Here is a 22,500-nt window from a genome sequence, read left to right on the forward strand (position 1 = left end):
GGAGATGGGAGGGAGAGAAGGAGGAGGGAGGGCGAGCAGCACTCCTCAACAGTTCAGAGTCTCAGCAGAGAAGAAGAAGAAGAGGAGGAAGAGGAGTGAGCTCACCTGACGGAGGGATTCTCCTGCAGGACCAAGAGACGACAACAAGCGAAAGGAAGGAGGAGAAGGAGGAGAAGTTGGAGGACGGAGGAGATCCACATCTGAGGAAGAGGAGGAGGAGGAGGAAGAGGAGGAGGAAGGAGGCGTTCTCCCTCTCCCTCTCCTTTTTTTGGTCTTTTTTCTTTTCCTCCCAGAGTGCAACAGGAGAAACTCTCCTCTTTTCCTCTCCATCAGCTCATCCCTCTCTCTTTGCTCTCCACCTCCACCATCCCTCCATCTCGGCGTCTCAGGAAGAAGCTGACGTCAGTTTTGGGGGTGCTCTCTCCCTCTCTCTCTCTCTCTCTCTCCCTCTCTCTCTCTCTCTCTCTCTCTCTCTCTGTCTCCCTCTCTCTCTCTCTCTCTCTCTCTCTCTCTGTCTGTCTGCATGTGTGGGTGTGCTCGCTCGCCCCTGCCTTCCCGTTTCTCTCCTTTTTCTCGTTTTTTTTTGCCGTGTGTGAATGTTTTGGACGTGAGAGCGAGCGGCCGGCGCTGCTGATGCGTTCCCTCCGTCACGCAGCTTTTATTTGCAGTCCAAGGATTCTCCTCCAACGCCACCACGGGCGCCAACGCCACCACCGCCGCCGTCGCCGCCGCTGCATCAGGAGCCTCAACGTTCACTGACGTTTCCAAAACCTCTCTCTGTGGGAAAACCAGAAGATCAGAGTTGTTGTTGTTTTTGGTCTTTTTTGGATTGAGTGTGTGTGTGTGTGTGTGTGTGTGTTTTCCTGCAGGAGTGTGAGCCGGTGAATTACGCATCACTGCTCCTGAGTAGTTGAGGGATTAAAGCGATGTGGCGCCCTCACAGCTGATTAATGAGACGTGGACGGGAAGTCGACGCTGACGCCGCTCTGACAACTTAAACGTCCTGATTTAGGAGATTTAACGGTCGTGTTTAAAGTCTGAGGAGAGAAAATGTTTCCGTATTTGTCTGAAAACGTAATTAAGGCTTAAAAATCACGTCATTTATCCAGTTTATCATCACTCAAATGTTTTATTTTCATTTATTTATTTCATAAAAATTCAGATCTGTGATTGAGTAATAATTAAAAATAATATTTATATTTTAAAGTTTGATTACAAATTATTTTAAGCTTTGAAAATCATTAAATTTATTCAGTTAATCTTAAAATTAAAGTTTATTTTTATTTATCTCTTTAATAAAAATGCAAATCTGTGATTAAGTAATAATTAAAAAATAATATTTATATTTTAAATTTTGACTTAATTTAATTTAGGCTTTCGAAATAATTTTATTTAATCAGTTAAAGTTTTTATTTATTTATTTATTCAATAAAAATAAAGATCTGTGATTGAGTTATAATTAAAAATAATATTTATATTTTAAATTTTGGTTAAAAAAATACTTCAGGCTTTTAAAATAATTTCATTTGTTCATTTACTCTCAAATTAAAGTATTTTTTAAATGTATTTCTTCAATAAAAATACAGATTTGTGATTGAGTAATAAAATAATCTTAATATTTTAAATTTTTATTAAAATTATTTAAGGCTTTGAAAATAGTTTAATTCATTCAATTATTCATAAAATAATTTTAATTTTCTGCAGTTTATTTATTCAATTAAAATACAGAAAAACACAGATTTGCTGTTTTATAGGTTTGTTCTCGACTTTTGGATGTAAATGAATTATTTATTTTACTGATTATTAACAGAAAAATATCACTTACAGCCCCGACTGTGACTATAATTAACACTTTGTCTCATTTTAATCAACAAAACAGTGTAAAAGTTGCCTGAATGTGATTTGATGTGGACATAAAAAGTCTCCTGCAGCAGAATCATTTAAATCACAGAGTCTGAGCCGGTTAAAGTGATTTCTCTCTCGACACAAACACTTTATTCAGAGGACGAGTGTCGCAGCAGGTTGAGTCTCGGCCCCGGTGATCGTCTCCGTTGGCAGCGTCGCTCTGTCTTTGTGGCCTTGGCGTCCGAACACCTGAGCGAGCAGCGGGCTGTCAGCCAGCGGGATTACGAGGCGGACGAAACGCTGCTGCTGTGTTCTGATGCATAATGAATAGAGCTGGATCTATAATGCAGCAGGCTGCGCTGCTCCGCTGAGGACGCCGTCCGTCCAACTTAACTCGCAACCACTTCCTGTTTGAGCGTCTGAAGTTGTCAAAGTGGAGTCACATCTGTTTCCAACGTCACGTGAAGCTGATGTGAACGGGACCAAACGCACGCCGTTTTGGCAGCTTTTCAAAACAACAGGGAATATCTGATTGTTTTTGAAGTATTTGGAGGTCATTTAGAGGTCATTTTGAGGTCATTTAGAGGTCGTCCTCTCTTCCTTTTCTCTCTGAAACCAATCAACTCGTTGGTTTTCCTGCTTTTTTAAGACTTTCTTTCCTCATTTTAAGCTTTTTTCCCTCTTCGATTCTCTCACAAAGACTCCTAAAGTTCAGTCGGACTCAAAATCAAATGCTCTAAACTCGCCGCGATGATCGGCGTCAACAGCATCCACTCGTCAGGCCGCATGCGGTCTCGCTCGCTCTGCTCGGTGCGGAGCGGGCGCGACTCGAGGGACACCGACCCGTTCAGGTACCCCAGAACCCCCCGCTCTCGCTCCCTGAAACCGCTGGCGTTCCCCGACCTGCTGGGGAAAACCCAGGATGGACAGCAGCACCGGCAGAGCCGCAAGAAGAAGGTAGAAGATTCTCGGTTCATGTCTCATCATCATCTCATTCAATCATCTCAACACTTCTTCGTCGTGTGTAACATTAGCGTAGGAGTTGTTAAAAACGTTTGAAAACAATGTAAAAAGTGTTTTTTTTCAGTATTTTCAAACACTTTCGAGCTCGTTTGGCTCACAGACTGTAAATAAAGATGGACGACGCGGTTTCCCTTCCCCCGCTTTACAGAAGTGAAGCCAAAATAACTCCCATACGGGCGCCGCCATTTTGTTATTTTGCAACCAGAGTCGGGGTGGAGTCACGTTCAATCATGACGTCTCGTCCTGTTTTTATAGCAACAAATAACTCATTTTAAAAACAGAAAAACAAACATCGGGGTAAAAACTACCTAAAGTGACCAGAAACCATATTTGGGAATTTTGCGATGTAATTTTTTTTTAGTTTGGCTCATCCGCTAACGCTGAGAAGGCGGGACTGCAAAATCATCCCAGGGTCTTTTCTCGGCGCTCTTTCGTGTACAAGCTATAAACAGAGAAATACGGTAGAGACGCTTACAGCCGGACGTGGCTAACAGTGATTAGCTCGGGGCAGCACGGTGAAGGCATTCGTATCAAAATACGATTTCTGGGTCCAAACTTCTTTCATCAGTGAGACACTTCTGAATCGATAGGAAAGCGGTAATATAACATTTACGTTGTTCTGTTTAAGCAATGAGGAACACGCGGAACTCGTATTTCCAAAGCAGCTTCACGTTGATAAATCAGTGTTTGCGGGGCGGCCGATGGTACAGTGGTTCGAGCAGTCGCCCCATGTAAAGAGGCTGAAGGTCCTCGAGGTAGAAGCTGTGGGTTCTTTGCTGCATGTCTCCCCCTCTCTCTCTCTCACCCCATTTCCTGTCTGTCCTTTATAATAAACTCTTGGAAATCAGTGTTTCTCCGACGATGTTCGGCTCGTCGAGCTGCCGCTAACTTTTCCTCAGCTCGGTTCTCTGATAACTTCAGATCCAGAAGACTTAAATCCGTCCTCTGGTTCAAATGTAGAGTTAAAAACCACCAGAATTTAAAAAGTGTGTCATAAAAATGCATCTTAAAACTGGTTAAAAAGTTATGAAGCATCTGTCGCAAAGAGGATATGACAGCGCCGACGTGCCACCAAATGTAATGGAGCGTTAACTTGAATAAAATGGCGCATTTCTCTGGTTTGAACGTTGTAGGAAACATTTATATTTAAATGTAAAACGTTGGTTTAGTTGGTTTAGTGGTGTTTACACATTTAAAGGCGGGAATGTTACATTTTATAGCTTTAAATGACGAAAATCGACCAAAATTGATTGTGGCTGTCAGGTCAAGCCAAGTGTCCCACAATTGAATCTCACACACACACACACACACACACACACACACACACTTATCTGACTGTGTGTTGTCTGCAGACTCTCTACAGCTCCATCAAGAACGAGAAGCTTCAGTGGACCATGTAAGTTTTTTAACACTTTTAACACTGTGTGTGTGTGTGTGTGCGTGTGCGTGTGCGTGTGCGTGTGCGTGTGTGTGTGCGTGTGTGTGTGTGTCTGTGTGTCTCTGCGTGCGTGTGTCCCTGCTGCCCCGTCTCCCTTATTTAAGCCTCTGTTGCTATGCCAACCGTTTCCCTGCTTTCTTTCCTCGCTGTAATTACAGGTCAACATCCCCAACGCCCATGCTTGACTGTGGGGACACACACACACACACACACACACACACACACACACACACACACACACACACACACACACACACACACATTAGGGCGTCTTGAGTGTGTTTAGCATCTGTCCTCCCTCATGTTCAACCTTTTTTTATTTATTTCTTTAACTCTTCGGCTGTTTGTCCGGTTGGTTTTTTTAATCTTCTGCAGCGATCTGGTAAAAAAAGACGCCGTGATGATTTAAGACGACACGGGAAAATAAAACATGAGAAAATGAAAAGAGATGAGTTCAGAGGCTCCAGATGATGAATTCAAATATAATATTACAGAAAAAAGAGATGTTGACGTCATAAATAAGGTGATGGATAAATAAACCGAACATTGGTTGTTGTATTTTATTCCAGTTTGGAAAAAAAACAAAGTAAAAGGGATTTTTTAGATGATTTTTTTATTTAAAGATGCAGAAAATATGTCAGATTCATTAAAATGTGAATAAAAAATACATTTAAAATAAAGGAAAATACACATAACAGCACAGATACACACCACATATATATATATACACAAGTAAAATAGTGATAATAACACATATAAAAGGTTTTAATTGACATTTTGAGCTCTTGTTTTTGTGTAATACCTTTATTTTGTTAATTAATGCTCCACTTTTGCTCCACTTTAAACTTCTGTCTTCTTCTACGTCACCTCCTCGACAACACAGGGACGTAACAACAACATATGACTAATAATACCTGACATAACCCTGACATATGATAAAAGAAATAAAGCATAAAGTCAAATAAACGCACACAGTAAAACAGACCACAGGCATGAACTGTCCAAACAAGTCTTACGGTTAGACGCAGTTACATAGATCAGCATTAGGTCGAACTTTGGAGCATTATTTATTATTTATCCCAAGAAAAGAGCATGTTTTAGTTGGTACGTCTGTCTAAAACACAGATAAATGTAATGTTCTCAACACATTTCTACACTTATGGATTGTTTTTAAAGAAGAATACACGCGGTTCATCTTTCCCGACGTTGCGTCACGCAGCTGTGATTAATTATGAGGCAAATTAAAAACGTGATTAATCGATGAATCACCCGCTGAGCTGAATCAGACACATTACGTCTCATTATCGCCGTTCTTATTTAAAATGCATAAAAATGTGATTCGTTCTTTTTACATGAGAAAAGACTGAGTTTATAAAACACTGCAGCAACCCTTTATAAGTCACCTACACGGGTATTATTATTATTATTATTGTTATTATTATTGTTATTATTATATTAACATACAAAGAACTGGGCTTAAGTCAACATTTGAATTGTACTTTTTACTTTAATTCAACCCCAGTTATTTTACCTCTTTAGTTACTTTACAGTTTTATATTTTTACTCACAAAAAATCTAATGTTTATACGAGTACAGCTGAATCCATTACTTCATTAATAATATATATTTATTATTGATTGATAGAAAATGAATGTGAAACTTTTTTTGATGGTTGAAGATTTGCTGTTTTTCTTATTTCTTATTTTATTATTATTTTAATAATAGACATTTATTTTTTTAATAATTTTGATTTATCTTTTTATTATTGTAATTAATTAATTTAATAAACTAATTCATTTATTTTTATTTTTAAATTAGAATAAATTAAATCAAATATTTTGTTTTAATTGTTTACATTTTTTTGAATGATTATAATTTAATTTATTATATAATAATTAATTGTTTATTATCCAAATTAGAATTTAATAAGTGATATATTATTTATTTTTTTATTTGAATTTTTTAAAATAATTTTGAATTATTTATTGTTCATTTTTATTTCTATATTTTGAATGAATTGTTAATTATGTCAGTAACTAATGAAAAAACAAATATTTGGGCTCTGGGTTATTTTGTCACTATTTTCACTATTTAACGACCAGTTTAATGATGTAATTCCTTTTGTCCTTCATCTTCCGAAGTGATGAGGAGGAGTTGAGGAAGTCCATGTCGGAGCTGGCTGACGTCCGGACAGACTCCGCCTCCCACACCATGAAGCGACTCGGCAGCGGCGGAAACCCCCTGGTGGGCGTCGCCCAGCAGGCCGATGGCGAGCTCTACAAGAGCGGCTTCCTGATCCGCAAAGTCCACGCCGACCCCGACGGGAAGAGAAGTACGTCTTTCTGACTCTTCTACTTTTGTTTATCCACAAAATCTTTTATATAACCTGCGTGTTTTGTTGCCGTTTTGTTGCTGTTTTTGGATTTTAAAGGTGTATTTTTCCATAAATTTCATAAAAAACAGAAACATTTGTCGAGTCTTGGGCTCTCAGGTTTAGGGATGAAGTGTTTCGAGTCGTATCTTCAGGAGCTATTTTGTCTCGATGAGTAATTACGCATCTGATTGCATCAATGTGATGTGCGGAGTTCCCCAGGGCTCAATCCTAGATCCTCTTTCTATTTTACTTTTGCGTGTTTTCATAAGGCCACATCATACAAACCAATGACATTAAAGAGATATTACGGCGTAAAGCAGCAGCAACAACGTAGTTAGTGAAGCCAGAGTTTATTAAAAGAGAGTTTTAAAGACTTACCTACTGGCCCCTGTACCAGCTCCTCTCATAGTAAAGTCCATTCAAGTGGATTACCAAAGTCAATCCCAAAGGAAGGAGCCCATTGGTGCTTTGTTGTGTGTGTAGGGACTCTTCTCGTGCTGCTGCAGAGGTTTGCTGTTATTCTCAGCAGCATTAGTGGTTAAAATAGACGTTTGAATGCCTTCACCGTGCTGCCCCAAGCTAATCACTGTTAGCCACGTCCGGCTGTTAGTGACTCTCCGGGATTTCTCCGTTAATAGTTTATACACGAAAAAGCAACTGTCTCAATGGTATTTTCAATGTATGTAAGTGTCAAAAAAAGACCATGGGATGATTTTACGCTGGAATTACACTTCAACTACCATCATTACGCAGACGACACCCACATTTACCTTCCTCTGTTACCAAAGACCACAGGAACTAGGAACCTTTTTCCGTTTTCGACCACAGGGACCAGCGTCTAAATTAAGTTCTGGGGACATTTTTAATATTGTTTTGTTTTCCATACATCATGTTTTTAATTTGCCTAATCTTTGTGGGTCTTCTAATGCCGTGGAAGCACGAATAATATTAGGAACCTGTTAGGTCCTTGAAGTATTTCCTAAGAAGACTTTAGGTGGAAACGCAACAGTCATATAATATATATATAAATACCATATTGCAGCGGAAACTCATGAGGTTTAAAGCTGATTAAATAATGTAAAGCACGTTTTTTTGATCTGTTAAAGATAAACAAACACAAAATCACGATCGTGGTAATGTTCGGATGAAACCTTGCGTTGTTTAATTCCCCATGATGCCTCGTTTCTTCCAGCGCCGCGGGGTAAGAGGGGGTGGAAGTCCTTCTACGCCATGCTGAAGGGTCTCGTGCTCTACCTGCAGAAGGTAAACATCTAAACTACATTTCCCAGCAGCCCTGCTGTTTCATACATGCCAGTTTCTCCACATTAAGCGTCTATTTTTAACTCTTGTGTCCCAAATATATAAATATATGAGAACAGGACAGACATTTGGGTCAGACAGCAATGATCTCTTTTCCTATTTCAACCTCTTTTTGTGATGTTTTCCTCTTTGTTTTTAAAAATGACACCATTTCTTTGTTTTTTACGGGTTTTAAAGCAGTAAAGGTTCAATGCGTAACTTCTTGTTTATTAACATTAACAGTGTTTTGTTGCTAAAGACAAAACAAAATTGGTTCATCATTAAAATATAATAAAAATATTCCTTTCACATGATGCAGAATTACATAATACGCAATTATGTTGTTTTTGTATATAATGCACCACTTATTTTGTTGTATAATTAAAGTTTTTTACAACATAAGTTATGAAAACAAAGTTTTCTCAGTGTGTTACAACCTGATTGGCTGTGTGACGCCTCGCTGCGCTGTGATTGGCTGTGTGACGTCTCACTGCCCTGTGATTGGCTGTGTGACGTCTCCCTGCGCTGTGATTGGCTGTGTGACGTTTCCCTGAGCTGTGATTGGCTGTGTGACGTCTCGCTGCGCTGTGATTGGCTGTATGACGTCTCTCTGCGCTTTGATTGGCTGTGTGACCTCTTGCTGCGCTGTGATTGGCTGTGTGACGTCTCGCTGCGCTGTGATTGGCTGTCTGACGTCTTGCTGCGCTGTGATTGGCTGTGTGACATCTCACTGCGCTGTGATTGGCTTTTTGACGTCTCGTTGCGCTGTGATTGGCTATCTGACGTATCGCTGCGCTGTGATTGGCTGTGTGACGTCTTGCTGTGCTGCGATTGGCTGTCTGACTTCTCTCTGCGCTGTGTTTGGCTGTCTGACGTCTCTCTGCGCTGTGATTGGCTGTCTGACGTCTCTCTGCCCTGTGATTGGCTGTCTGACGTCTCTCTGCCCTGTGATTGGCCGACAGGACGAGTACCGCGCGGAGCGAGAGCTGACGGAGGAGGACGTGAAGAACGCCGTGTCCATCCATCACTCTCTGGCCATGAGAGCGGCCGACTACAGCAAGAGACCCAACGTGTTCTACCTGAGGACGGCCGACTGGAGAGTGTTCCTGCTGCAGGCGCCGTAAGGACGCACGCCACGCTGTTTGTTTGTTTGTTCTTGTTACAGAACAAACAGGAAGTGTTGTCAGCTGGTCACTGGGTTTTTTTCACGGAGCCGTTTTCCTCTCGAGTCTCAAAGTTTCATCGTCTCACACGTGTTTTTTTCCCGCAGGAGCGCCGAACAGATGCAGTCGTGGATCACACGCATCAACGTGGTCGCCGCCATGTTCTCGGCTCCACCGTTCCCCGCGGCGATCGGCTCCCAGAAGAGATTCAGCCGCCCCCTTCTGCCGGGGTCCAACACCAAACTGACCCAGGTACAGACTCTGATCCTGATCCAACACCAAACTGACCCAGGTACAGATTCTGATCCTGATCCGACACCAAACTGACCCAGGTACAGACCCTGATCCTGATCAGACACCAAACTGACCCAGGTACAGACTCTGATCCAGATCCGACACCAAACTGACCCAGGAACAGACTCTGATCCTGATCCGACACCAAACTGACCCAGGTACAGACTCTGATCCTGATCCAACACCAAACTGACCCAGGTACAGACTCTGATCCTGATCCGACACCAAACTGACCCAGGTACAGACTCTGATCCAGATCCGACACCAAACTGACCCAGGTACAGACTCTGATCCTGATCCAACACCAAACTGACCCAGGTACAGACTCTGATCCTGATCCGACACCAAACTGACCCAGGTACAGACTCTGATCCAGATCCGACACCAAACTGACCCAGGTTCAGACTCTGATCCTTATCCAACACCAAACTGACCCAGGTACAGACTCTGATCCTGATCCGACACCAAACTGACCCAGGTACAGACTCTGATCCAGATCCGACACCAAACTGACCCAGGTACAGACTCTGATCCTGATCCAACACCAAACTGACCCAGGTACAGACTCTGATCCTGATCCGACACCAAACTGACCCAGGTACAGACTCTGATCCAGATCCGACACCAAACTGACCCAGGTTCAGACTCTGATCCTTATCCAACACCAAACTGACCCAGGTACAGACTCTGATCCTGATCCGACACCAAACTGACCCAGGTACAGACTCTGATCCTGATCCGACACCAAACTGACCCAGGTACTGACTCTGATCCTGATCCAACACCAAACTGACCCAGGACCAGACTCTGATCCAGGTTTATTAACGGTCCCAGAGTTTTCTCCGATGGCGTCACAGCTTCATGATAATTTATGGGTTTTCTTTAATATTCATTTATCTTTGTGACCCCGACAGGAGGAGCAGGTCAAATCACACGAGAACCGGTTCAGGGCGGTCTCCTCCGAGCTGGCCGAACTCACGCCCTCCACACCGGACCGGAAGGTGAAAGGTCGCGAGCTGGAGGAGCAGAAACTCCGACAGGAGTACCTGGAGTTCGAGGTGAGAGGATTCACAAACACCTGCATGCACGTTAAAATGTTAAAGATATGAGACGTAACTTTTCATCATTAACATGTTCATAAACACTAGACCTGTGTTTCGTGTCCCAGTAGACACAAAATGACAAAAACGACCCAGAAACACGACAGAATGATACAAAATGAGTAAAAAATAGATGCAAAACAATCAAAGAGATGTAAACAAACAACCCAAAAGTATGACAAAAAGATACAAAACAAGTGAAAAATAGATGCAAAACAATCAAAGAGGTGCAAAAAAAACCTATAAATTGACCTCAAGGACATGCAAAACGAGTGGAAAAGATCCAAAATGGCTACAAAGACGACATAAAACGACAAAAATTAGATGCAAAACAATCAAAGAGATGCAAAAAACCCTATAAAATTACTAGAAACAACCGCAAAGTATGACAAAAAGATAAAAAAACAAGTAAAAAACAGATGCGAAAAAAACCTATAAAATGACCTCAAGGATGTGTAAAATAAGTGTCAATGACCCAAAACGACTACAAAGAGACACAAAATTAACACAAAGACGACATGAAACGACTAAAATTAGATGCAAAACAATCACAAAAGGACACAAAATGACTTGGTTTGGGCGTCTTGTTCCTGGGACTTCATTATCAAGTAAAATGCAATTATTTTCTAGAATAATCAATTTTTCGTCTGATTGAGAAACAAAGATGGACGTTTTTAAATCAAAGTCCAGGGTGATGACTGTAAAAGTACAAAGAAAATCAGTTTAACGTGATATAAAACAGCATTTTCTGACATTTTTGCATGAAAAACAATCAATCAAATATCAAAATAGGTGATTATTGTCCAGTAAATCATGTGAACATGTAAATCGTTTGTGTTTTATCAGGTTTAGTAATAAAAACCTTCACATTTCCTCTGAAGCGAAACGCTCTGAGGTCTGAACATCACTGACGGTGTCTCTGCAGCTCCTTCTGTCTCATTTCTGCTCGTCTTCATCACAAACTGTCACTGAATCAGTGCGTCTGGTGTCAAACACGCCGCAGAAACACGAGAAACACGGTGTCAGGAACACGGCGCTCCGTTAAAGGACCAGTCTGCTGTTTACTGTCTGTTCCTGCTCTCCGTCACCAACAGTTGTTGTTATCGTGTCTTAACGCAGATGAAACGCTTCTTCAGTCAGAAATGTAATAAAACGTCTTAAAATGGACTCTGCTGTCGTATTTGTAGGTAAATGTATAAAAGTAGGTAAAGATTCTTTTAAAAAAACACTTTTCCAAACAAAAGAAGCTAAGATTTTCACAATAAAAGCTTAATTACACAGACAAGTAGAGCAGAGTGTCGTCTGCATAGAGAAAATAAAACAAGCGTCGACTCCAGAACACGTGAAACGAGGCGGCGAGATGTTTTAACGAGTGAAATATTCATAAATTAAAGGCACAAATGTCTCATTTTACAGCAGTGACACAGCAGATTATTAAAGCTAATAATCAGGGGAAAAGGTGCAAGTTTGAGACGAGTAGAGGGAATTAAAAATCGTATATTTATGAGAAAAAACGTACTTTACTCTTTAATGTTAAGAGACGTTTATTAGCAATTAACTTCCAAGCTCCGAATCTGCTTTGTTGCATCATTAAGACGTTTTTTTATTTACTGTTTTATTTTGTTCAAATCGTAATAATCAGGTTTTTAAGAGAGACTCTTTATTAATAATTGTCGCAGCATCGTTAACGCCGTCTCTTCTCCCACAGAAAACCCGGTACGGTACATACGCCATGCTGCTCCGGGCCAAACTGTCGAGCGGCGACGAGGACCTGTCGACCTTCGAGTCGCGGCTGTTTGACGACGGCGGCCTGCAGAGGGCGCACTCCAGCCCAACGCTCCCCCTGGAAACGGGAAACAAGGAGAAAGCCCGCGGGACGAAAACATCCAAGAGCTTAAAGGTGACGTCAACCTCGTCCTCGGCCTCCAAGACCAGCGGCAAAGAGGGAAGCAAGAAGAAGAACGGCGGCGGCGCTGGAGGCGGAGGCGGGAACCAGGAGCAGCCTGAGCTGCAGAAACAGAGCAGCAAACAGGAAGAGGCGTCGTAAAGCGGCGAGAATGGGGTTTTATACAAACGCGCGTGGCTGGAGACGGACGTGAAGCATCACGGGCAACAGGCGCACATCCTCCCTTACACCTTTTTCTCTTACACCTCAGTCAGATTCTGATTGGCCGAGGCGATTTCTCCTCCAGAGCCGAGACGTTCGAGGTCGGCGGGAGAGGAGACGCTCCGAGGGACGACCCAACGGACGAGTGGAGCTTTTTGTTTTGTTTGTTGTTGTTGTTTTTGTCTAAACACTAAAAAAACAGGTTTGAGGAGCGTCCGTTTTTTGATTTATGGTCCAAACATCGACTCAGAGAAGAAGAAGAACGGCTTCATTTCCTGTCACATTTTTCATTTCAGGGATTTTCTGGAACCGTTTGTTGTTAAAAAACAGAGAAAAGGTGAAAAATCACAAATCATTTTCATTCCCAGAGCGACGTGATCACAAATCACTGTTTGTCGGTACTTTATTTTTATTTTATTTTATTTTATTTTATTGCGACTTTAAAAAAAACTGACTTTCCTGCACGGCCGTCGCTCTGCTTCTCCTAGTAACAAACGAGGGGAGCAGGTTGCCATGCCGACCAGATATGACGGACACAAAGAGAGAGAGAGAGCGTGGGACTGTTGCTGTGGCGACCGAGCAAATAGGGGAGGACGGGAGGGAGGGAGGGAGGGAGGGACAGGAAGTGAGACCTCGGAGTCAGGACTCCCCCGGCCAGAAATCAAACAAACAAACAAACAAACAAACAGACCGAGGCTGTGATGATGTGTCACAGAACACAATACCTCCTCCTCCGCACTTCAGAGTGTGTGTATGAGTGTGTGTGTGTGTGTGTGTGTGTGTGAGTGTGCGTGTGTACACAGTAATTCTGTGTTGTTAGCCCTTGACGTGTAAATACTGAGCGGACCTGCTGGATGGAGGCGGATCAAAGCGTGTTTGTTGTTATTTATGTTGTTTTCTGCTGGAACAAACACAAAAAAAGGACTGTACGGAAGATCATCAGCGACCAAATCAAAACTACTGACTGAGCGATAAAAAATCAAAACAATCCAAACGTGAATTAGTCCGCAGGCCGAGCGCACGTCACGTCACGTCACGTCACGAGGCGTCACGTTCCTGCAGGTTTATAACGCGCTCGTTCAGCCGGGGGGGCTTTGTTGCACTTATTTAGAACCATAAAGGTACCGAATCTCAATCCCCACCCCCCCTTTATTAAACATAATATTATAGTTGAAGTATAGTATGAAGTATAATTTACAAAACACATGAATTTAAGATGCTAGCATCACAAAAAAAACCCGAAACTATGAGTAAATAATGTTTAAAGACAAAAAAATACGTATTAAACGTCAATATAAATGAAATAAATCAGGATTTTTTGTATTTTTTTGTGCGTAAAGAGTGAAATATTGCATTTCTTCACATCTGCAGGTCACGGTTTGGATGGTTTTGGCGCTCGCTCAGTAGTTGTGTCGCTAACGAACTTCCTGTCTTTGCTGGAAACTGAAGAAATGTTTGAATCCGTCCGTTTTCTCTTCACGTTCCTGTTTTCTTCACTTAAAGCTGACGTTTCGCGCCGGATCGACCTTTGTTTGTTTATTTGTTTGGAGACGAGAGTTCAGACGTTTTAAATCGTCTGGGTTAAAGAAACTGAAAAGTGAAATCTTAAGAGTCTCCGGATCCCAGGGGATTCTGGGTAATGAAGTCTTCACGTGCAGTTTCCTGCTGCTGCCACTTGGCGTCGCCAGAGTGTTCGTTTCCTCGTCTAAAGTTGAACTAAAACATTATAAAAGCAGAAAAATCCACATTAAATTAAACTTTCAGGACCAAAAGCAGAAGAACTCATTCTGCAGAATAACAAATGTGATCGTATTATAATATTTAACGCATGAACGTGTGCGTCCCTTTAACGTCGCCGTTGGTAAATATGGTTTTATTTACTTTATATTCTTCTGTTGTAGTTGAATTTATTATAACACATCATCATTTATGAGTTTATCTGTTTTAATACTCTGTAAAGTGACAAAAGCTGTCAGATAAATAAGCTGCGGTAAAGAAAAACATATTATTTTTTCTTGCAAAATGCAAAATTGTACTTACATAGAGAACTCGAGTGAATGTGCTCAGTTACTTTCCAACACTGTGGTAATATTGTTAAGATTTTGGGGGTTAAAATCTTTTATATATTTAAATAAATCAGTAAAATTAAGACAAACTAAAACATGATTAAGATCTTATATGTTTTAGACTCTAATATGCAACAAAAACAACTATTTATTAAATGTGCGACCCTTTGAACAGGTTATTTGTGGTTATTTTTATTACGATTAATAAAATATAAAGCAGTTCAACGCAGACTTAAGTAAAAAAAAACATCTTTGTTTGGTACAGATTCTCCAAAAAATGCAAACTTTCCAATGCAAATTAGAGTAAATGATAATAAAAAGATCATTCCCTGTATTATTGTGAATCATGTCACAGTTGAAGCATCAGCCTAAATGTTTGCACTTCCATGTTTTCCTCGTGTCGTGCAGCCCTGTAAATATTAAACGTTGGCACTCCCGGACTTCCATATCGGGACTCGTCAGTATCCGTAAATGTGAACGTTAAAAACATGCATTCCTCTTTGATTTCCTTCCTGTTCCTCGTGAAAAATCAGGATTTTCAAAATAAAACGATGTTTGTTTCCTAATTTTGAAGAAAAAAAAGTAAATAATGTTTATAAGTGATTTATAATCAGGACCAAAAACCTTTTAGAACTTTATAATTTTCACTGTTTTATTATTTTGACTTAACTCTAAAAAGATAAACATAATATAAACACCTTAAGTCAAAGTTATTAAATAGTAAATCACAGATCTGACGGATGAGTAACATCTGATTAATGTCACAATTTTCATGTATGAAGTCAAAATTTACTGAATATAACTTTGAATAATTGTATTTTTTATTCATTTAATTGATTTACCATCTGATAACTTTGACTAAAGTCATAATTATTGATGATAATGTTTGATTAAATATGTAAAATTCAGATTTTTCCACATAAAACCGATGTAATGACGTGAAACAGACACCAGGTGGCAGCAGAGCGCAGCTGTTTGTTGCGTTTTCTTCAGGACTCTGCGCGTCACTTTTACGGTCGGCGCGTTAAAGAAGTGGTCGACCCCACGTGTCAGGTTTTGCTCAAGTTTATACTTTAAACAAACGACGCTGTGCTTCATCCTTAAAACTCTGAAGGCAACATTTACGTCATCTGACACTTTTGCAGACAAAGTTTTGCATCATTGTTTAAAGTGAACGGTCGGTTTGTGATCGGGAACACGCAGCTGGAGAAGAAGAGAGTTGCTCTGGATGTTTCCGGGCAGACTTCAGTGTGAGTTGTTAAATCTCTGATGGTTTACGAACACTGATGCTGCCGTTACAGACTCCCAGGACTGAGAATCCTCCAGGAATTAGTCTGGTACGGACGGGAACACGGTTTTCCTCATTGGTCCGTCTGTGAATCATCGTCTGTTCTTCAGAGTCAGACTTTAAAGACAAAGAGGACGTTAGAAACCACATATTCAAAGGTACTGAAAGATGTTGTTGTGTTTTTTTATTTTCATGGTCTGCAGAAAGTTTTCACACGACCTCGCTTGTTTAAGTTTCTCAGCACGCGGCGTGAGAACCACAATCTTCCACGTTTGTTGCTCGTCGCACCGATCGAGTTTCGCCTTCGTCCGACCGACGCGACCGGCTGGAATCAGCGTCCTCTGCAGACGCACTTCTGGCGTCTTAACGCGATCAACGTCGACTCCAACGGACTGAGTTTCCAGACTGTTTTGGACGGACTGCATATCCCATCAGGCTTTGCAATGCGTCAAGATCCCGTAGAAGAGCTAAAGGACGTGGTTACCGTTCTTAAGGCCCAGACACACCGACGGCCCTTCAAAGAACTCGTGTTGACGAAATGCCGACTTCTCGCCCCAAAATAGTGGCACTTGAACTCACCGCAAAGACGACAGCCGACAACCGACCAGCGCGGACGCCGTAGTTGGTCTTTGTCAACCGCAAAACCAACGCAAAGATGACCGGTTCAAGACGCTACCCGATGGCGAAAGAACAAATGATATTTACCGTGCATGAGCGAACAATAACAAACAGTTACTAACTAAAAAAACCCTGAAATGACGAGTTTGATCTCAATCTCGTGGCCAACGAGAGAATCGTCCAAAAAAGCCGCTGACGAGGACCGACGAGCGCCGACGGTGCAGAACACACGTACCTTCAATCGGCCCCGCGTGTCGGAGTCCGCTGTAAGTGGACGGTCGAGCTGGTGCATGAAAGAAGTTCCCTGCTTCACGTCCTCGTTGCTCGTTAACGATCTTATCGCAGAGAAACGTGGACGATCGGCTGTTTTTGTCAGTGCGTTGACGTAAAAACAGCAACTTCCGATTTCTCCTAATCATCAGAACCGGCCGACCGGTTTTGTCAGAGGACGTTTGCATGAACTTGACCTTTTCTCTCCTTCCCGTCGTTCTGCCGCCGGGCGACTTCTGAGTCTTTTGCGTTGCGGCGGTTGTGGTCGGGCGTTCGGCATCTTGTGACGAAGATCTCGTGAGTCCTGATGGAGATCTCCCATCGTCCATCTGGAACACCTCCGCGTTCTTAACCGTCCCGGTCCTCGATCGGGTCCAAACCTCTCCGCTCGTCGATTGCTCGATGTCTGACGTCCTGCAGCTTTTTCGCGATGAATCCAAGACTTCGCAAGTACCTTTAGACGTTACAACCGGACCTTCACGCGCAGAGATCTCACGGGAAGATCAGAGAGGACGTTGGACCGAATCCGTCCTTTTCTTCGTCCTCCATCGGACAAACATCGACGCGCTGGTCGACACTGGGACGCATCTATCGTCCCGCGGAGCCGTTTGACCCCACGCCGGGTCGTATTTACTCCCTCAGATATCCAGTGACACTTGTGTACTTCGGGTGTATTTGTCGCACTGTGCAATGTAAAGCAGCATAGGATGAATCTGTCTAAAAGTCATGGCCGCTTTCAGCTCTTTGTCCGTGTCCGAACTCTGTAAATAAATGTTCACATCGAGAAGCCATACCGTAGTCGGGCTGAGCGCCTAGCTAGAGCGCGCTGCGTCTTAGGGCACTTTGGTTTAGGTATTTTAGAGCGAAAGCAGGTGTTTGACCTCCTCCGAGAGGTTCGAACCGCCGGTTTATTTATTCTGTCGCTCGTCGTCTCCGATCGACGACGAAGGCCGAGTTTAGTTCCTGTGAAAGTTTTTCTGTTCTGTTTTGTTTTTTACGGCTTCGCTGCGGTTTGAATGTTCGCCGCCGGCTCGCCGATCGATAGCTGTACATAACCGTCCGCATCCTGTGAGGTTTTGGTCGTAGTGAAACACGAACATGTGCGTTTCATTTTGAAAGCTTCGAGGCAGAAATAAAAACATTTTAAAACAACAACAAGCGTCTCAGAGTCGTTTTTACTCCTCACATCAGGGATTCATGTTTCCAGGTCTGAAGAGAAACCACGAAAATACGGAGAAATGACGATTAAAACACAGTAAAACATGTTAATGTTGCACAGCGCACTTAAACTTTCTAATTTATCTACATTTTTTAAAGTTGGTTTGTTTAAAAAAGTTTAAATAACTTGTATTTTTGACATTTTCTTAAATAAAAACCCACTTTAAATCTAAATTATTAAAGTTTAAATCATAAATCTGACATAAAATCATCATTATTATATTTTAACTGTGATTAAATGGTTTTAAATGGCGTGAGGCGGGGTCCACCCTGGACAGGACGCCAGTCTATCACAGGACACATAGAGACGAACAGAGACAGACAACCATTCACACCTACGGGTGATTTAGAGTCATCAATGAGCCGAACACCTGCACGTCTTTGGACTGTGGGAGGAAACCGGAGAACCCGGAGAAAACCCACGCAGACACGGGGAGAACACGCAAACTCCACACAGAAGGGCCCCAGCCGGGATTCAAGGCAACAGTGCTAACCACTATACCACCGTGTCGCCCTGGTCTGTAAACAGATAGCGCAACATTATGTTTTGCTTCGAGGAAAGCTAAGCATGATATTTGCTGGGAACATGCAAACTCCACACATGAGGGACCCAGCCGGGATTCGAACCTGGAACCTTCTCGCTGTGATGCATCAGTGCTGACCACTACACCACCGTGTATTTTGTCTTAATTCCAAATCAGACAGAAAATCATCTTTATTATGTTTTAACTGTGATTTAATGGTTTTAATATTTCATTATTTTCATGTTTAAAGTCAAAACTGTCAAAATATTCACTGACTTGAAAACAATATTATAAAATTTTGCTTTTATTTGATTTAATTTTGTTCAAATTTCCATCAAAAAAAATGTTTTTTTTCCTAATTTTCAAGTAAAAGGTAAAAAAAAAGTGATTTTTAATTGTGACCAAAAACCTTTTAGAACTTTATAATCTTCACTATTTCATTATTTTGACTTTACTCTAAAAAAATAAATAAAAATAAAATATAAAATAAACACTTAAAGTCAAAGTAATTAAATTATAAATATTTTTCTATAATCTTAAATATTTTATTATTTTAATTTAAAGTCCAATTGTTTCTTAATTTGAACAAAAACTTTGACTGAATTAAATAAATAAATATAAAATAAACACTTAAAGTCAGAGTTATTAAATAATAACTCACAGATGAGAATCATCTTATTAATGGTTTGTAAAGTTTGAAGTCACCATTTACTGAATGTAACTTTCAAGAATTGTTTATTTTTTATGATATACGATTGAAAACATCCATTAAATTTCAGATCTTTGGGGCGGCGGTAGCTCAGTCCATAGGTGACTGGGCCAGGGACCGGAGGGTCACAGGTTCGAGTCCCTGTGTGCACCACGATTGGAGCGTGGACTGGTGGTTGGAGAGGTGCCAGTTCATCTCCTGGGCACTGCTGAGGTGCTGTTGAGCAAGGAACTGAACCCCCAACTGCTCAGGGTTTATTATTTGCATGTATACAGGTCCTGTGTGTGTGTGTGTGTGTGTGTGTGTGTGTGTGTGTGTGTGTGTCCTGATCAATAATGGAGTGAAAATTGAATTTCCCCATTCATGGACAAATAAAAGGAATTCTTCTTTAATATCTTCACTATTTTGACTTTACTCTAAATAAATATATATACATATATATATAAATATATATATATATGTATATATATATATATAAATATATATATTTATATATATATAAATATAAATATATATATATATTTATATTTATATATATATATTTATATATACAAAATAAACACTTTATGTCAGAGTTATTAAATTATAAGTATCATATTAATAAATAAAAATAAAAACACTTTATTGATTTTCTTTGTAAAAAAAAAAAAAAAAGTAAAAATTTAGACCGTTCAAATTTTAATCGTCATAATTTGGACCAAAAAAAAAAATCATAACTTTTCTATAATCTTCACTATTTTATAATTTTAATTTAAAGTCCAAATGTTTTTTAATTTGGACAAAAACTTTGACTGAATTAAAAAATAAATATAAAACAAAATAAACACTTTAAATCAAAGTTATTAAATAAGTCACAGATCTGACGGATGAGTAAATTAATGGTTTGATTTTCATGTATTAAATCAAAATTAACTGAATATCACTTTGAATAATTGTATATTTTTTATTTAATTAATTTACCATCTGATAACTTTTGACTAAAGTCGTATTTTTAATAAAAAATGTAAAATTCTTTGACCAGTAACTTTTTTTAAATTGCAAATTTTGACATAATTTCATCATTTCGAGGAAAAAAGTAAAAATTGTCAAAATATTTACTGACTTTAACAATATGTTAAAATATTACTTTAATTCATTTAATCTTGTGTTTTTATATTCTTCACTATTTTATTATTTTGACTTTAAAAAACAACAAAAACAGTCAAAATTTAGACATATTTCATATTTTTTAGAGAAAAAGGTAAAAATTTAGACCGTTTAGATTTAAATCGTCATAATTTTGACAAAAAACTTTTATTACTTTTCTATAATTTTGATTATTTTATCATTTTAATTTATTATTTTGACACAAAAAGCCTCAAACTTTGACATTTTAGCTGAAAAAAATGTTATTAATAATAATAATATTGATAAAGTTTCTTAACTTGGACTGAAACTTTGAGTCAAACACATTTGTAACTCAACACGTCGTCATTTTAACTTTAAATGAATATTTTTATTTATTTTAGTGATTCACAACATTTGAAACTTTTGTTTTTTCTGCCCGGCAACAGAGAAAAACATGCTGCGTTCAAGACCACACAGAAAAAATCGGAAATTCCACTTTCCTACGAGGAGAAACGTGCCGATCAACACACACACACACACACACACACACACACACACACACACACACACACACACACACACACACACACATTAATAATAATCATAAAAACAAGTTTATCCTCGTTGCAACTTTAAGGAAAACAAGAAAAACAAAAATATAACTTAATAAAAATGTAACGAAGTTGAAACAAACAGGAATAAAAATCCTTGTTGTGATTTATTTCATTTTAAATTTGCTTTTTTGTTTCTTTAAAAACTTTTTTTCTGGTAAAAAAGTTCAGATTTTTTAAAAACGTGTCGATAAAAAAACAAAAAGTCCGACTTCCTGTTTTGAATTTACAATCTTTGTGTCCGCGTGGAACGCAGCGCTCGTCCCGTCTGCAGGTGGACGACGTTGGAGTCCAACCCGGATCCTGAGACCTGGATCAAGAGACCTGGATCCTGAAACCCGGATCCTGAGACCCGGATCCTCAGACCCGGATCCTGGGACCTGGATCAAGAGACCTGGATCCTGAGACCTGGATCCTGAGACCTGGATCCTGAGACCCGGATCCTGAGACCTGGATCATGAGACCCGGATCCTGGGACCTGGATCAAGAGACCCGGATCCTGAGACCCGGATCCTCAGACCCGGATCCTGGGACCTGGATCAAGAGACCTGGATCCTGAGACCTGGATCCTCAGACCTGGATCCTCAGACCTGGATCCTCAGACCCGGATCCTCAGACCTGGATCCTGAGACCTGGATCCTCAGACCTGGATCCTCAGACCTGGATCCTCAGACCTGGATCCTGAGACCCGGATCCTCAGACCCGGATCCAGAGACCTGGATCCTGAGACCTGGATCCCGCAGGACGAGATTCTCGCAGCTGCTCCAGATGAGATTCTACTTCCTGCTCGTCACTGATTGGCCACAGGCGGCTCCTCCTCTTCCATTGGCTGGCTACCGAAGCCGCTGTCGACCGTGGCGTCTGATTGGACAGAAAAACATGAACGAGGTGAGTGTCACAGCGGTTTGAATCAAAACTTTATTTACTGTTACTAAACGATATTTATATAAAAAAACTTTATCTATAGGAAAAAAACTTTATTGATAGTTAAACTATATAAACAAAACCCTATTTACATGATCAACTTTATTTATGGTTACAAAACTTTATTTATAGGAACAAAATGTATTTATAGTAAACTTTATTTGTATAAACAAACCTTTAACTATGGGAACAAAACTTTATTTATATAAAAAATCTATAGGAACAGAACTATTTGTAGTAAAACTTTATTTATATAAACAAAACTTTATTCATTTAAACAAAACTTTATTCATTTAAACAAAAGTTTATTTATATAAACAAAACTTTCTAAAGTTCCGCGGACGTCAGCAGAGAGGCGGCTGCGTTACCTGTGCTGTGTTTGTCGTCTCGTAGCTCCGTGTCTCTCAGGAGCCGGACGCCGTCTGTCAGACCGAGCGACTGCAGAGCTTCAACCAGACCTTCGACGGGACCACCACCCAGCTGCACACACACACACACACACACACACACACACACACACAC

General features: G+C 40.4%; 2 protein-coding genes across 3 annotated transcripts in view; one reads left to right on the forward strand and one right to left on the reverse strand.

The window, feature by feature from the left end:
• Window positions 1-13,218, forward strand: part of psda (pleckstrin and Sec7 domain containing a) — a 36,332-nt gene extending 23,114 nt beyond the window's left edge. For both annotated transcript variants that reach the window (XM_083922861.1, XM_083922860.1), the window contains exons 7-13: window positions 4,221-4,264; window positions 6,448-6,638; window positions 7,873-7,943; window positions 8,942-9,099; window positions 9,250-9,394; window positions 10,351-10,494; window positions 12,245-13,218. In XM_083922861.1, coding sequence (XP_083778987.1) covers window positions 4,221-4,264; window positions 6,448-6,638; window positions 7,873-7,943; window positions 8,942-9,099; window positions 9,250-9,394; window positions 10,351-10,494; window positions 12,245-12,583 — 1,092 coding nt within the window. In that variant the 3' untranslated portion in view covers window positions 12,584-13,218. The remainder of the gene's footprint in view (window positions 1-4,220; window positions 4,265-6,447; window positions 6,639-7,872; window positions 7,944-8,941; window positions 9,100-9,249; window positions 9,395-10,350; window positions 10,495-12,244) is intronic.
• A 7,668-nt stretch (window positions 13,219-20,886) lies between these two features.
• Window positions 20,887-22,500, reverse strand: part of nfkb2 (nuclear factor of kappa light polypeptide gene enhancer in B-cells 2 (p49/p100)) — a 24,975-nt gene continuing 23,361 nt past the window's right edge. The window contains exons 23-24 of the mRNA XM_083922873.1: window positions 22,347-22,458; window positions 20,887-21,915 (exon numbers count right to left, since the gene is read on the reverse strand). Of these exons, the coding sequence (XP_083778999.1) occupies window positions 21,845-21,915; window positions 22,347-22,458 (183 nt within the window). The 3' untranslated portion in view covers window positions 20,887-21,844. The remainder of the gene's footprint in view (window positions 21,916-22,346; window positions 22,459-22,500) is intronic.

The sequence above is a fragment of the Echiichthys vipera genome, assembly GCF_963691815.1.
Source record: "Echiichthys vipera genome assembly, chromosome: 11".
In the NCBI taxonomy this organism is placed as follows: domain Eukaryota; kingdom Metazoa; phylum Chordata; class Actinopteri; order Perciformes; family Trachinidae; genus Echiichthys; species Echiichthys vipera.